We start from the raw sequence: 16804 nt of genomic DNA, 5'->3' as shown, positions 1-16804 counted from the left end.
TTCAGGGTAGACCTGTTCAATATTTTTAAGGATTCATCTCAATGATTTGCCTGAACCTCGGACACAAACATAAAATCTTCCCCTGTTCTTTTAATAATGTAGGAAGGAATTTTCACAAAGCCAGAAGTTTAAAAAGAGAGACTTGAATCCAGATGTCATTCAAAATTTGACCTTCTTTTTATTTCCTAATCTCCTTTCTTCCCAACCCTTTTTAAGAACAATTGTGAGTGAAATAGTGCACTATATCCCCTCAAGGAAAAGAAAGTCAAAAGCCCCTTTGCCACACGATGGAAACACGCATGAAACTTTGAAGACTGACTCACCTCCCAGACATCAATTTCTTCTATTAAATGTAGAAGTTCATTTGCTAACCCTGTCAAAAGAACTTTTCAGAATTTTAGTAACTCAGAAAGTGTTGCGATCACTTGGTGGGAGAATTGGTTAAGGCCTTTGTTGTAGTTTTGATCGACTAGTGGAACTTCCTGGCTGGGGTTATTATAGAGCTGAGCTCTGCCTTCCCTTCCAGTCCCAGCCCAAGTCCCACCTAGCTGCACCTGCCAGGTAACCCCCCACTCCTCTGAACCCACAGCAGTCCCTACTCTCTCTTCCCATCCCTTGGCCCTTAGCTAGTTAGCCTTCTTCAGACCTGAGACCTATGGCCTTGTTTAGTCCCCACTTTCTGCATATACCACAGCTTCCCACCATTCTCCAAACCCACACATAGCAGATCCTTAGCATGTGTCTCTTCATGACCTGTGGTCCATGATATAGTGATGACTACCATGATTTTATTATGGGAGAGTAGCTGTCTTTGGGAAGCACAAGGGGGAAATTAGCAATTAAGGCTTCTGAGTTAATCAGTACACAATCGTTTGTGCCCAGGATATGCAAGCTTAAGCTGAGAAATATGAAGCATTAGATTTTGGTTTGGTTGTGTTCAGTTCTGTTTTTGTTTAGTAAATACTGAAGATAAAAAGTAATTTTTCAAGGTGTACCTAGCAATCAAGTTAATGGAATGTGCTTGCTACCTAAAACTAGTCCAGTGTATTAACTGTAAAGATACTTAGTATTCCATGACTGAGTAAATGAATGGGTGAGTGAACTATCTGGACACAGCCTTCTGACTTCAGAGATTAGGCACAAAATGGTACTTTCCAAACCTGCCTTACTGGTAGGTCTAAACTATTTGGAGTAAATCATCCACGTATTTTTCCCTTCCTTTTTTGCCCAAAATAAAAATAAAACAAGAGTCAGGCTTCTGTATGTGGTGATTCCTGTTGTTTGACTCCTTAGTAGTTGTGTCCTAAGACATGGCTCTACTGTACAAGCGGCCCATGCACTTCTGTATTGGGAATGGGAATCTGGATTGGGAATGGGAATGGGTGCCCGGATCCCAGTGTCATTCACCTAGACAAAGAGGCCTGCTTGCCCAGAATCTGAAACAGAGGCAGGCTGTGGGTGGCAGGACAGGAAATACATCTCTTGGGTTTATTTGTGAAGCATCAGTCAGAAAGTCTGCATGGGCCTCCTGGGATTGCAAGGGGTGACATGTCTTGAGACCTGCTAAGGAAACTAAAAGGAGAGGATTTTGTCCCTTTGAGGGCTTGAACATTAAAGATGGAACCGTGTCCCCTGAAGGCAATGTGGAGCAGTAACCTGTTGAAGAGAAACAAAGCTGGCGGCTAGTTAAAGGCAGTAAGGCAGATTTTATTCCTTACTATTTCAGTACAGAAGAGGCGCCAGTGTGACCTGAGCTTAACACCGAGGAAACCAAAGGCAGGAGGCCTTTAAACCCTGGGCTGTGCTAAAGGAAAATTAACAAAGGGCATGTAAGGGGTGTGAATGGGCTATGGGGTCAGCTAACTGGCCCTGCTGAAGTCAGTCTCCTGTGCTCTTACAGAGACTGGGCAACAGGGGCTCTGTCTTCGTGATGATTACACTTCAAAGGAATGGCTTCCAGTCCTTAAGAAGGTTATAGAAATACATATACATCTCAAAGGAACAGAGAAAAGATTTATCACTGCGTTTTCTCAAGTAAATGCCCTAAGAAAAGAATGCTCAGAGGCCTGTGTCATTTGTTGGTTGGAAAAACAGTAAATTCTTTCAGCAGCCTTGAGCTTCCTCAGACAGGCTTTTCAGTGGACTAGACTCATCACACTGGGGACATGGCCTTGAGCTGCCTGAAAGTATCCTAATGTTTCTTCGCATTTTTTGGTATTGGAGTGAACAAAATCATTTGTATTGAAAGTGGTTACAGGCCAAGGCTGAGACCTCGCCAGGGAGGGGGTCAGAGGGGCCTGACCACGTTTGGTCACAGAGAGTCTTTGTCACCCCTTAGGAGAAACTCCAGGGGGAAAATGAGATGGGATGTCAAAGGACACCGGCCTGCCTGCCCACTGAGGGGGAGCATATCCTTCTAGGGGCTACCTTGGCATGGCACCTCCAATTCCATCCATTTCAGTGAGGAAAATGTCATTTCCTTGTATTGATGACAAGAATTTGTTAAGTGGCTTGTGGTTAAAGGTGTGATTTCTCTGTGAGATTTTCTTCTCTGTAAAGTCAAACTGTAGCTTTTAGGAGTTATGATTTCAAGGTTTCATATCCAGGGTTATGTTGATTTTCATCTATTTTAAGCCTTTATAGATTAGGGACAGCTTGAACATGACAGGGAACCATGAAGTGCATTTTTTTTTTTTACATGAAAGCCACAGTTTTATACTTATTTTTTAAAGAAATCACATCAGCAGGGTTTACTTTGCCATTTATTTTGTTTGTTTGTTTTTAAGGTTTTTCCTCTTTTATTAACTTATGAGAAACTTCTAAATTTTAAAGTTCTTTCCATTGAGTCTTCTGTAATAGGGGTTAGCAAACTATGACCCATGGGCCAAATCAGCCTGTTTTACAAACAGAGTTTTACTGGGACACAGCCATGTTCGTTCATTTGCACACTACCTGTAGCTGCGATGGTAGATTGAGCAGTTTCCAGACTGTGGCTATATGCTTTCCAGAAAAAGTGTGCTAACACCTGCTGTACACATACACAAATTATTTTTTTTCCCATTATAAGTACATTTTCTATCTATTTGAAATGTGGAACTGGAAGGCTTACAGAACCCATGCTGATACCTCAGGACTTCATTGTCTTTCCCTCAAAATTTTCATTTGCGGAATCCATCTTGGATGGACAGCATTGTTTCAGGCCCCAGGGTGACTTCAGGGACAGAGACCAGATGTGTGCCGGGCAGCCAGGTTGCCTCATAAACTACAAACTTTGGCTCACATGATTAAGATGCTCATCATTCACAATGGAGGGAGATTCAAATATTCTCAGTGAAGCTACTGTCCTTCCTTAATATGAAGAAATGTATGGGTAAGTTATTTTGAAAATAAAATAAAATCAACAATAACAAAACCATTATTTCTTTCCTTAAAAAATGTAACTTTTCCCCTTTACTTATTTGTCCTTTCCATAAAATCCATCCCCACTTTTTCTCTATAAAGAAATCAACTCTTAGAATCCCAAAGCATCAGAGGAGGCCTTTAATTTTATATATTGCTTCTGTAACCTCGGTGAAGAAATGGCAACTCTTAAAATTACTGCCAAGTGTTATTACTCTAGATGCTCAAAATCTCCCTCTCCTTGAGTCTTAATGTCTTAAAACTTAGCTCATCACCTCACGCATGTTAGGATGGCTGTTACAGAAAAATGAATAATAGCACCAGCAACCCTGAGAACAAATGTTAGGAGATGGTGGACAAATCAGAGCCCATGTCTACTGTTGGTGGGAATGTCAAATGGTGCAGCTGCTGTGAAAAATGCTATAGCAGTTCCTCAAAAAATTAAAAATAAAATTAACATATGATTCAGCGATTCCACGTCTGGTGTATAGACAAAAGAACCGAAGCAGGATTTTGAAGAGATATTTGCACACCCATGTTCACAGCAGCCAAGATGTGGAAGCAACCCAAGTATCCAGTGACAGATGAATGGATAAAGAAAATGCAGTGTGTCCGTACAGTGGAATGTTATATAGCCTTAAAAAGGAAGGAAATTCTGACATGGGCTGCAACATAGATGAACCTTGATGACATTATGCTGAGTGAAATAAGCCAGTCACAGAAGAAGACAAATACTCTGTGATTCCACTTAAATGAGATACCTGGAGTCATCGAATTCATGGAGATGAAAAGTATGATGGTGGTTGCCAGGGGCTGGGGGAAGGGAGGGATGGGCAGTTGTTTAATGGGTATATAATGTCAGTTTTTTAAGATGAAAACATTCTAAAGCTTGATTGCTCAACAATGTATTTAACACTACTAAACTCTACACTTAGAAATGGTCACAAAGGTAAATTTTATGTAATGGGTAGTGTACCACGGTTTAAAAAAATACTGAGCTGATGGCTTCACTGAACTAATAATGTCAGCACAGCGTGTGACAGAGTCCAGGCAGTTTAGGCTCTGTCTTCATGGTTTCACAGCAATTGGCTGATTTAGTTAGCTCCATCAGGTGACAAGATGTTTTCTTAAAGGAGAGAAATCAAATCAAGTTGATTGATCTCTTCATTACTTGTTCCTGTAATACTGTGTAGGTACCATCTTGGGCAAGATTTTCTATTAACCTGAAGATGAGGCCAGCACAGCGCTTTTTTTATAGAAGTACCAGGAAGGAAGAAAATGGGTTGATGGTTTATATTTGCCTTTGAACACCCGTGAGTTCAACCAGGTTCCCATCAGTACCAAGGCCACTGAGTATTTCATCCTGCCACTCACTCAAGTGAAGATAGTACAAGAATCAGAATTTGCATTGTACACTGCTACCTTGGCCCAAACCTTTATGTAAATCAACCCATAACTGGGAGTCAATCCCTGGAAACAGGAAACTGCTGGATAATATTATGGAACAAAGTTCCATTCACGATGTCATAAAGAATCTGTCTCGAGCAAATGAAAGAAATTATTGGTGAGACAACGATCGCCCATTTGTTTGCTTCCACTAGACAGGCTGCAGTTGCTTCAAAAGAGATGCAAAAATACCCATCAGAAACAAAACTCAGAAGTCGTGGTCGCAAGCGACCAGTGGACAAGTCTGAACGTTCATTTAAAGGAGCCACTTGCTGCTTGTCAGGTCTCCCTACCCGGTCATGACCGTGAGGACCAGTACCATCTGTACAAACAAGCAGAGCCTCAAGAAAAGCTGATTCTCACTGTGCTTCTAGACCTTTCTTCTTGATCCCATATGTCGTAGGTTCCTTGTTTTTGTGGATATTAGGTTTTTCAATTTTTCCACTTTCTGCCGTGAAAGTAAACATTTGACTCCTTACCCTGCTGTTCAGATATTCAGGGCTTTTTTTTTTTCAAGGATAATATCCAGGCACTAAAGGTGTTTTTTTTTTCCCCCAAAATACAGATCAGTAATTCATGTCTCCTCATTTGAAGATAATGGATATTTGGCCGCATTGTTTTTATCATTAGCTGGAAAATGCTTGAATGAAGTACAGCCAAACCCAGTAGTCCCTGTTCCTGGGTGAAGCATCCTATTACGCAAGAGGAGAAGATAGAGATAGAAATGAAAAAATGGGTCTGGCATGCAGACTATGAAAGGACATTTCTAAATTATTTGGATTTTTGTTTTAGATTTGGAAAGTTTTGTTATTCAATTACAAACAATGAGTATTTCTTCAGGGGCATTTCTGTTCTGCTTTGGTGTGAAAGTCTTGCTGTAACTCAGTATTTCAGGGATAGGCATAAAAATCTGTAGCATCTGCACGTTCCCCTCCTGTGTCATTCTTTCCACATGGAGTAACTGATGGGAAGTAACCCAGCAGATACTCACCTTCCTAAACATGGATGTTACTTGTATACATATAACAGAAGAGAGTGAAGTTGTAAATTTGTGTGTCACTCTGTATTTCCTTGGGGAAAAGCTTAACTTTCCCCTAAAGTGGAGAGCAGTGATAATGACACAGTTTATTGAGTCTTATGTACAAGGAGGTCTGCTTAGTCTGCATATGTGAAACCTCACTCATTTGACAAGTAAATAAATCCTTAACTTAATAAAATGATTTAAATGATCAGAGTTTACAAATGACCAAATTCTGTCCAGGAAATAGCAAAATTTGTATCTGTAGCTCTTCTACATATACACTATAGCCTATGGGTACAAGTTTGTTCATTCACAGGTAGACTGGACAAATTGTGAGGCACAGATGGACAGTATAATGTCACATTTAAGGATTCATGCATTGAATCACGTTGGCTTGAGTTCAAGTCCAACTTTGCACCGTTGGGCGAGTTTTGGACGTTTTCCTTATCTGTGAAACAGAGGTTATAGTACCAACCTTGTAGAGTTGTTTTGAGACTTAAGTACTATGTGGAAAACTTGTTTAGAGTAGCTCCTGGTACAGAGTAAATGTCATCATGGCCATGGAAGGGAGAAATCAAAATTACCTACATTTCAGGCAGCTGTCTCTGTCTGAGTAGACATCTGACCTAACTGAGGCATGGTTCTGATTTTTTAAATTTGTGTTCGATATTAGCTGATTTTAGTCTTGACTGTAGAAACTAAGAACAAATAAAAATCCTCAATCTAATGCTGCCGTCTTTCTCAGCTTTATAAAGTTGTCAGGTAAGATTTTAACGCCTACATGTCTTAACACTGCCTTCTGAAAACTGCAGTGTAGTCGGGTTGATATGACAAGGAGTAGGAAAAACAAGCAGTGAAGCAGGCAAGCTTATTTCCATCCACTTGGCACCACAAAACACTTTGAATAAGGGCCCTATTATCTTTTAGGTAACAGGTGGTAGCCGGGGTGTTAAGCTGTTCTGGGCAGGATTTCAGATTTCCATTCTTCGGTGCTTTAGGCAGAACACTTCAATCACAAAGCGATCAATAATAATTAGGTGTCTGGAATGAAATACAGGACAGCATTATGCTTCCTGCATCTGGAAGTGAAACTCACTTAACTAGCTCTAATTCAATGCATTTTCTTTTTATTCCTGGGGGATGGGGCAGGGGTGTTAGAGGCAGCAGAGAACACAGTGGAAATGTGAATGTGTGACACTCACCAAAAAATGAGATGTTATGACACACTTTCCTACAAGAAATAGAAGCAAGTCCCAAAGCATTGAACTTTCATTTCTAACATAAACACTTCCATCACGCTGCATTCTCTGTCACTGGAGGTGCACCCATTTCACATTGAAGGGAAATATCTGTCATAATAGGTGATATAGAGATGAAAGGACAAAGGGAAGGTTATAAAGTGGGCTTAACGTAAATTATTTCTAAGATCTTGGTTCACTAAATCATGTTCTACCATGTTCTCATAATGGAGAGCCAGTGAATGGAGAAGGAATTATTTATTTTGTGTGTCATAGATCTCAGAAGGGAAAACTGACACTTACTGTGTTAGAATTTGATTTGAAGTTTCCTGTGCAGATTGGAGTAGAAATACAAAATGGGATCTGCAAATGGTAACATCAGTTTCCTCCATGCACTCCCGAGAGTGTTGAGCCTGACCCTTGAAAAATTACTTCCCCTTGTTTGCTTTCCCTTGTCCCTTCAAAAATGGACTCCAAGAACAGTGCATTCTATTTTCAAAATTCAGAATCCTGACTTCTGCAAAATTACCTCTAAAACTTTGCCAGCTTTCTCCCCACAAAGCTTCAAGTCTCTGTCCTGCTTACCTGGAGACTCAGCAAGCATTGTCTTGTTTAACCTGTTTGAAGAAATGACCAGGAAAAGACTTAATGGCTTTTACTGCCTTATAATCATCTGGTCTTTCGTGGAGTAGTCTGCTGGCCAACTGCATAGTTTCATGATATGGTGGCTGAGATTTTTATTCAATCTCAATTACAGAGACAATTACAATAGTACAAAAAGAAACAGAGTTGGTAAACATGTCCTTTTCATGTTTTTATTTTGAAAAATAAAACACGCAATGAGAAAATGCTTGAAGCATTATCGTACAGTTTAACAGATGGGTATAAAGTAAACGCTGTGTTACCACTGCCCAAGTCAAAACAGAAAACACTGACAGCACCTGGAAGCTCCTTTGCTCGCCTTTCTGATTGCAGTTCTCCTCCCCATCAAAGGTAGCCACAGGCCTGATTTTTATTGTGATTAGAGCCTTGCTCTACTTTGTAGTTTTAAAGCTTAGAGATATGCATCTCTAAACTATATTTAGTTTTGCCAGCTTTGAACTTTGTATGAATGGAATCAATAGGATGCCGTTCTTCTGTCTTGTTCCTCTTACTCAGTATTACTTGTCACATTCATTCATTTCATGTTTACTTTTTATTTTGAAAATGTTCAGTTATAAGAGAAGTTGAGAGAATTGTATAATTATATTATTGTATCACTGTATAGTCATATAGCCAACAGTTACTAAGGTCTGGCCTTATTTGTTGCCTTTTTTTGCCAAAGTGTAAATTACAGACATCTCTCAATATGCATCTCTAACAAATAAGGAGAATGTCCTGTACAGCCACAGGACCATGATTGTACATAGCAAAATGGATAATAATTCCCTAATATCATTTAATGCCCAGTCCATAGACACATTTTCCCAAATGACCCCAAATGCTTTTACAGCTGGTCTGTTCAAACCAGGATCCAGTTAAGATCCATGAGGAATGACAGTTAACAGCACAACTTACCACTTAAAACGAGCCTGTGGGCCTTCCTTTTTCCCGTACGCCCACAGCAAGAGGGAAACAAAGACCACATCCATGCTAATGATAAGGCCCTGCTCTCCTGCTCTGTGACTCCAGAGGAAACTATACTGCCTGAATTGCTGTCAGAAAGAAGCACCTAATGTCAATTCTGTCGAAGCCAAAATTGTTACTTTGGGCAGGTGCTATGTGATATTTACCTGATCAAGGCTAATCAAGTTTATTCCTTAACTCCGTGGGGAATGCATGGGGCCCCAGCCCATCCTAGGAGCTGATCAGAAGGCAGATCTCTCTGCTAACTGAAGTTTCCACCAGGGCCACAGGAGGCCAGGTAGGTAGATGGCTGGTCACTTTACTGCATTGGTATCTCCCAGGTCAGGCATGCCTGCTTGTCTGATATTGTAGGGCTTTGGGTTTGGGGCTTAGTTTGATTCAAACATTTATCCAAGGGCTCTTTACGAAAGAGCTTGGCCCCTGTATGTCCCTGCAGAATTAGACAGGCTGACCTCCCCAGTTCATTTTTACAATAGAATACCACGTTTGCTTCCCTGCAAACTGACACGTAGATCAGCGTTTCCCGATTTTCCTCAAAGTGAAGTCTCAAAGTACTCCCCAAAAGGGTCATATTGTCAGCTGAATTTGGGAGAAACACTGGGTAAGCTGAGTTAAATCGGTTTCTGTACTGTGGGTCCTCTCGTGCTAATGAACACCGATTCTCCAGCGGGACATGGCATTTCCACAAATTACTGTCTTTGGAAGCCCTTCTTCAGACCATCTCTGGTGGTTACTGTTCTGCAGAACGGACTTTAGAAAAGTGCTAATCTGGATGACTTGGATGTTTTCACAAACAACAGTAAATAAACAGTCTCATCTCCTACCACATGGGCCATGAAGAGTTCATCCGGGTTAGCTATACACCATTATGATGTGTACAGTCACTTACAAACCAGCTCAAGGATAGGTGTGTTTGAAAATGCAGGTTGTATTATTATCCAGGAATGATGAGGCCAACAGATCAGGAGACAGCTTGTTGAGAAGATAATTTGTTATAGTCACAGATCCCAAGAGAAAGGCCCACACTGTGCCATGGAGGGCCACATGGGGCAGCACCAGTGTGGGTCAGTCAGGGGGCAGAATGGGCAGGAGATGTGGGCAAGAGCCTTTATTGTGGCTTCCACTGTTCCATAGCAGGACAGTATAAGCAGGCTTAGCAGGCTAGTTTAAATCATTTTAGCAGCTTCTGGGGCACAGGGACTATCTCTGGTTGTCTGGTACCTGGCCTTGAGCTGGTATAGGCAGGGGGAAATGGCCTGTAGTGTACGAGCCCCATAAAGGAAGTGGTGGCTCTAGAATGGTGGGTTTGCATATGGAAGGGGAGTACACAGGCTAGTCATTTACGATCTGTAGCAACCGGCTGGCCCTGGGAGGGACAGTCTCACCATGACCAATAAGATCCCAAGATTCCAATGCATCAAAAACACTGAAAGTAAAAAGGCATGATTGATAGATCATGATAAAGATTCAGGTATAACCATGCCTTTCAAGGTTTTCTGCAGTTCTTACATTAAGGCATTTTGATGGCAAGCTTAGAGAATCTTCCTTGGATAACCTTTGTGTATGGTTTTCTGGGACTGTTTTGGGCTATTTTTGGTATGGTAATGAGAAATCCCTCTCCCACTCCCTTCAGGCAAGAGGGGTATTTGAAGCTTCTTTTTATGTGTTTGAATCTACTCAACTAATTCTTTGTTGGTCTATAAAAGCAGATCGGTAATTTTTTTCCCCTTCTCCTCATCACACTATCTCATATGTTGGCATAAGATTTTAGATTCTATGTCCCTGAGATAGTCTTTGTACGTTTGCTGGATTGTGTGGTCTTGTTTTGATGTTTTAGCTGCCCCAGGACCATCATGAAATCCTATTACAGCGTTCTGCATTTCCTGCAGCCTGGAAATTTGGTTCTCTTCTAAAGATCAAGGTGTTACATGGTTGCTTCCTGAGCTGTTATTTTCATTTTAGGGGGGCATCAGATTCCTGCGTTTCCTACTTTGATTCTACTATGCTAGAGGATAAAAAATTATTTTTAGAAATTTATCTTTATATGCTGTATTTCTAATCCTTTCATTTTAATGCTGTCCCCTTTCTTATTGTGGCCTCTATTTTATTATTATAATTGGCTGCTTAGATTTACTATTTTGTTTTTAATTGATGTTTTTGCCTTTATGGGAATTTTCCCTTGTGATGACTACGTTTTTTAAATTTCCTAACAGCTTTATTAAGGTATAATTTACGCACCATAAAATAAACTCATTGTGAGTAGGCAAATCAGTGATTTTAGTAAATATAAAGAGTTGTCCAACCATCACCACAATCCAGTTTTATAACCAACAAGTTTAGACCAGCGCAGTTTACCACATGTGCTCACTCAGACTTTATCCTGCCCTGTGCTTTAGTAACTGAATAACGTTAAAGTGAGTGATCCTTGTATTTTCAGTAGATTTTCTTGTTTGCAAATTAGTCTTTACTGATTTTTTTCTTTTAAGTAAAAATATGACCTATTTGCATGCTTTTTGCTGCATGTCCAGTGAGACAGCTTTTCAGTTTCCTTTTCTTACAAGAGATGGATGGTTCTGTGTTGGAAATTAACTTGAATTTCTCACCTCCCAAAGACAAAACATTCTCCAATTAGTCAGCTCACCGCCCTTTACCCAACTTGCCCCTGCTGTCTCTTTGACAGGTGTAGCCCGCTTTCCACTTGTTCCCTTCCCTGATGTATTTGCCCCTCTTCCTCTGACTTCTTTAACATTTCATAATTTCTTCTCATTCCTTCTTTGTTCATCTTTTTTCTACCCAAACCCAAAATTGTTGGAGGGGGGGACTGAACCTAGCCTTGTTAGTGAAAAGGAAACCCACATAAACTAATGATAAAATCGCCTTCCGTTTTCAGAGCCATATATATGAGATTATATTTAGAGCCTATATACAGTAAGTAAATGGTGTTCACAGCAATGTGGTGTCATGGGGGGGGAAACAGGCATTAAAATATAATTCTCCTTCCGCTCTTCTACTTACTGCAGTGGTACTCTGGGCAAGTGAATTTTGCTAGCCCTTAGGTGCCCCTCTATAAAATGGGAATGCGATTCTTCATAGGATTATGGTAAGGATTAAGCTAAATAACCTGATGTCTCATCCTTCTCAACCCGATCTGTGTACCCCTGAGAGCACAGAGTTCCATACTAGGAAATGGACACCACCAAAGGATAAATAAGCCATCTCTTACCTGACTGTCAATTAAACTTGGAGATTGGGGGAGGTGAGTATTTTCTTATTTAAGTAAGAGCAGATATATTATGTGAGGTCAACCTTAGCTTTTCAAGAAAAACTCAATGCATTAAAGAAATGGCATGCTTGAGGCAGGCAACTCTAGTCATACCCTGGGAGCCCCTGGAAGTGTTTCCATGGGAAAGTTTGAGAAGCGTAGGTACATGAAAAAGTCTAGCATAGTCTGTGCCACATAGCACAGTCTCATTTAACTGCCCATCCATTTTTTATGAAGTATTCAACTACATTTCCCTAGCGCATACTTGACTCTTAGGCTTGGTGACACTGAGCTCGCTGTCATCCCTTCAGACCTAGTTCTCGTCCTGCGTTCCTGACCTTGGTAATGGACACCACTGTTCATTCAACTATGTAAGCTGGGAACCAAAGAGCTGCCCTTGACCCCTCTATTGCCTTCACATCCCACGCCTAATCCCTAATTTCGAATCATGGCAACATTGCCTCCCTCACCCATCTTGAATGCATCCTTCATCTCCATCTCCATCGCCAGCTGCCATCATCTCCTGCCTAGATGCTATAACCACCTAGTAACTTGGCCTCTCTGCATCCCATTCTCCACGCTGAAGTGGACATCGATCTTTTGAATCCTCAGTCTGATCACCTGTTCCCTTTGCCCTCAGAGTAACAGGGCCCAAGAGTCCCAGCGTGACCCAGACCCCTGCCCCTCCGGCCACATCTCAAACCATGTTCTCTGTGGTGGTGGTGGCCGCAGGCACATCAGTTTACTTCTCTCCTTCCACGGCACCAGGATTCCTCCATCAGGAGCCATTCCCTGGCTTGCTGGGCCTGGAGTGTTTCCCTCAGCCACTACTTCACTGAACTTCCCTGAAATAACGTGTTTTCATCTTTCAAACTCAGGCATAGGGTGGGGGGGTCTCTTCCTCAGAAAAGCATCTTCTAACTACCCTGTGTAGAAGGTTATTTATCATAAGTTCTGGAACCATGTCCCTTTCTTTTAAGAGGTCTTACCTCCATTTGTAATCACACCTGAGGCAATGTCACTTTTTGATAACTGTCTGAGTCGCACATTCGTCTGTAAACTCTGTGCGGGGAGGGGCTGTCCCTTCGGTCACCACCACCTGCAGCCCCTAGCAGACTGCCTTTCACCATGGCAATGGATCCATTACTGAATATGGCAGGACAACTGAGGTCTAGAGGTTGACCTGAGGGCATCCACAATATCCTGATAACTTCGATCTCAGCCCTCATGTCCCGGCTTTTGTGCCTGTGGCAATAACTTCCAGCTACCCGCTGCTCTGCTGTGCATCGCATCCATCCACTTCAATCTGGGGCTTAGAAAAGCCCCTGGGAAAGCTCATTTTGTTTGAGAGAAATCTGTTAATTTGTGTGGTTCGATACAGGATGGCAAAACACGTCTTTATGCATCCTTTTTGGGTGGCCTTATGTCACTCAAAAGATCTGTTAACAAACTCGTTGCTTAAAAACCCCTGTTTCATCTTGCCCATCCAGTCTTTCCCCACTGTGCTGCTAAGCAACTCTTTTTAAAAATTGGCAGGATTTTCTAAACTAACTGCACACAATTCTTTCTGCTTCTGCATAAAGAACATCCTTCTGCTCTCCTGCCACCATATCACATGATACAGGACATAAAACTCCTTTGCCCCCCAAAACAGCCACCACTCCAGTGGTTTCTGCATCCACCTTCAATGCTTGTCCTTCTGTACAAGCCTCCTATTATGTGTATCATTTATTATTAATATATTCTCAGTAAGCTATATGCCAGTGCAACTCAACATGTATTTTTCTGTCTCATACCACTTATTTCTTATAATGTGAGAGAGGAGAATACAACATTTTTAAAATACTGTGTCCCAAAGAAAATAATCAGTGTTTTCAGCCTCAATATCACTGAGAATAATCCAAAGAGCTTTTATTACAATGTAGATGCCCAGGTCCCACCCTGGTCCTGTTATATTGGCAACACTGGCTCTAAGGCATTGATATTTCCCTACACTGGCAAAGTCACCTGACTGAGGTCACACAGCCAGTGGGCAGCGGAGTTAGAATCACAACTGCTGTTTCGTTGCTGCTTTTCTGGTTTTCAAATCGTATTCTTTGGACTAAATTCTGAGCGTGTGTGTGTGTGTGTGTACTTTGTATCTGCCTAAAATAGCTTCCTTATTTTGTAATTGGATTTTCTCCCCGAATAACTGTGTATCCAAAGAATGTGCAGATTCTCCAGCTGACAAAAGCAATCCAAATAATCTCTCCCCTTCTGTAGGCTCTGCCATTTTCCTCCTCCCTACCTTAAGCCACAGGCCTGCCCTTTTGTGCCTGCCGCTCATTCCTGGGCTCTGTTTCCACTGGAGTTGCCCTCCATTGTGCCCACTGATCCGAGAGGAAATGCCCCATCTTCCCTCCTCCAGCCCCCGCCTGCCTGAGCATCCGGCAGAGGGGGAGGTGTATCTGGTGACTGCACAGGTCATTCCTCATGCTGCTGCTGAGACTTGGAGCCCGAGAGCCAAAGGCAGGGGGTGGGCTGTCCCGTGGAGGCCCCCTACTACTTACTGTCTCTCAGTCCAGAGAAGAGTTGGGAAGCATCAAAATCCTCAGTGTGACATGGTTTGTATGAACTAGATAACTAAACAAGGTATCCCACCTTTGAGGAAATGCCACACTCAGGAAAATGTGCCAGGACGCAGAGGTTAAGCCAAGATAGGAGGTAGTGTTTCTAACTTTGAATCCTGGTCCCTCTTCTCAATAGCCTTGGGCCTCTGGGAAGTTGTACTTCTGTGTGCTACTGTTCCCTCAACCATAAATCGGGGTTAAAGAAGGGGAAGTAAAAATGCCACCTTATAGGCAATTTTGAAGATAGTTTTGATGATTAAATGAACAATGTAACTAAAATGTTCATCACGGTATCCACAAATGTGAACTGGTATCACTACCTTACATTAGTAAAGCTTAATTTACAGGAGCTTTCCCATATGCATTACATTTTGATCCATATGAAAGTATGATTCCTTTAAACAACATCTTTGTTACCTACTCAGGCCTGCTTCTCTGTGTTCTGCTTGTAGCCCTGGAGAGGAAAATATCGATGAGGCAAAGCAGAGAGGAGCTGATAAAGCGAGGGGTCTTGAAGGAAATCTATGATAAAGGTAAGGGGTCTAGTCTCCCTACTGTCCATGGTCCAGAAAGCTGTGCATGGAGTGTGTGTGCCTACCTCTGAGTGTTGGATTCCGTTTCCTGAATGTTTAAAACTCCAGACAATTCTGGAGAGAAAAGAGAATGTAGCAGACAGAGCCAGCGCTGTCACTGTTATGTTAGAGGAAGGAAATAAAACTCCCTTGTTCTGAGCATTGGAGTCAAACCACAGGACACTAAGAAGAATGATGAGGCCCCAGCAAGGATGTAGGTACTTGGTTGTGAGCCTGGTGGCATTCGAATACACACAACTGGGGTGAATTTAATTGCTTAGGCTCTTTGGGCACTAGGGGTTCCCAAGACAAATGTTGAATATCCACAGGCATCTAGAATTTCCTTAACAGATTTTTTAGTTGGCAGTTTGTCATCCCACAATGGAAGAAATAGAAGTAGAGAAAATTATAAAATGTAACTGTACACATCAGATATTTTGAGTGATAACATTTACAGTGACTCAAGTGCTCTGTGAGTATATCCATAGGTATTTGCCAAGAAATACCACTCTTTTGCTTATTAAATTATTGCCTTTAAATATGAATGTAAGCAGTGGCTTACACAATATAATAAATATTCTTCACCACCAACCCTCTTCTAAGAGCTGTTCTATTTTAAATTATACCCTCTCTCCTGGCCTGTTTGCTTCCCTCCCCCTCCCCCTTTCCCCTTTTCTCCTCCCCCCCATCCCCTCCTCTCCCTGTTAAGGCTTTAAGTGAAATGACACTGGTTGCCCCCAGTCTACACGGTCATCAGGAGTAATTGCCTATTCTAGGTCATTGTATTGCTGCGGGCTGGTGTTCTTTGGTGGGCCAGATTATTAAATCACATATCCTTCTTGAAACGTCCATCCTGAGAGTCAATGGGATCCTATAATTCTGAGTTTGCCATGTTTTTGTAAGTCTCCCGCAGGCCTAGTTCGTGTTCTCATACACACGGGCGGGTCACATTTCTAACTCGGGTGCTTCTCTCTGCGTCAGCTGTCTTCACGGAGTTGTTTCTTATTCCTCTGGGGCATTTCACCTTACCCACTCCTGTTCTGGGGCTTCCTGGAGGCACTTTCCAAGTATTTTTCTCCCGACACAAACTGCCACCCTGAAATGCTACAAGCAGGCACCACTCTTGCCTGGCCTGGTTGCAAGGGATGCTGGAGGTAGGAGTAAAGCTGTACTCTCTCAAACTAGCTCCTGTAATTATCAGAGCCTCCCAGGGCCAGGGAATCCCTATGGTGAGCCACTTTATCCTTCTACTTCAGGGCAAAGCCATGTACCAAAACACAACTTCTTTGGTTGACTAAGACCTGCAGGAGGAAGAGAAGCCACAATTTTGTGACTTTTCTCCAGCAGCTTGCTTTATGTACAAACCCCTACTCCCTCCCTTGTATCAGCCTTCAGTCTGCACGCTTCATTTCAAGCTCCTTTCCTCATATTCACTCCCCAGGAGAGGCAGGAGGTATCCAACACAGGTATACGATTACATAACAAGCATCCAAGTGCTTAAATGCGAATTCCAGTCACAGCTGAAGCTTCACATCCAGTGAAGTGATCTTTGCTCCTCCCTCCTTTCTTTCTGGAACCTTTCTGTCTCACTCTAAAACTTCAGGAATATTCGAGAGAATACATTTTACCAT

The 16804-nt window shown here is 42.0% G+C and overlaps 1 protein-coding gene across 16 annotated transcripts in view; it reads left to right on the top strand.

Moving 5' to 3' along the window:
• Positions 1-16804, top strand: part of PHACTR1 (phosphatase and actin regulator 1) — a 509978-nt gene that overhangs the window by 381051 nt on the left and 112123 nt on the right. For 15 of the 16 annotated variants that reach the window (XM_073224522.1, XM_073224529.1, XM_073224523.1 and 12 more), the window contains one exon: positions 15054-15134. The exons of the other annotated variant lie outside the window; for it this stretch is intronic. In XM_073224522.1, the coding sequence (XP_073080623.1) occupies positions 15054-15134 (81 nt within the window). The remainder of the gene's footprint in view (positions 1-15053; positions 15135-16804) is intronic. 16 annotated transcript variants of the gene reach the window in all.

Source organism: Manis javanica, chromosome 16 (genome assembly GCF_040802235.1).
Source record: "Manis javanica isolate MJ-LG chromosome 16, MJ_LKY, whole genome shotgun sequence".
In the NCBI taxonomy this organism is placed as follows: Eukaryota; Metazoa; Chordata; class Mammalia; order Pholidota; family Manidae; genus Manis; species Manis javanica.
The sequence above is the reverse complement of the archived record's forward strand: the minus strand, read 5'-3'. Positions and strand labels throughout refer to the sequence as shown.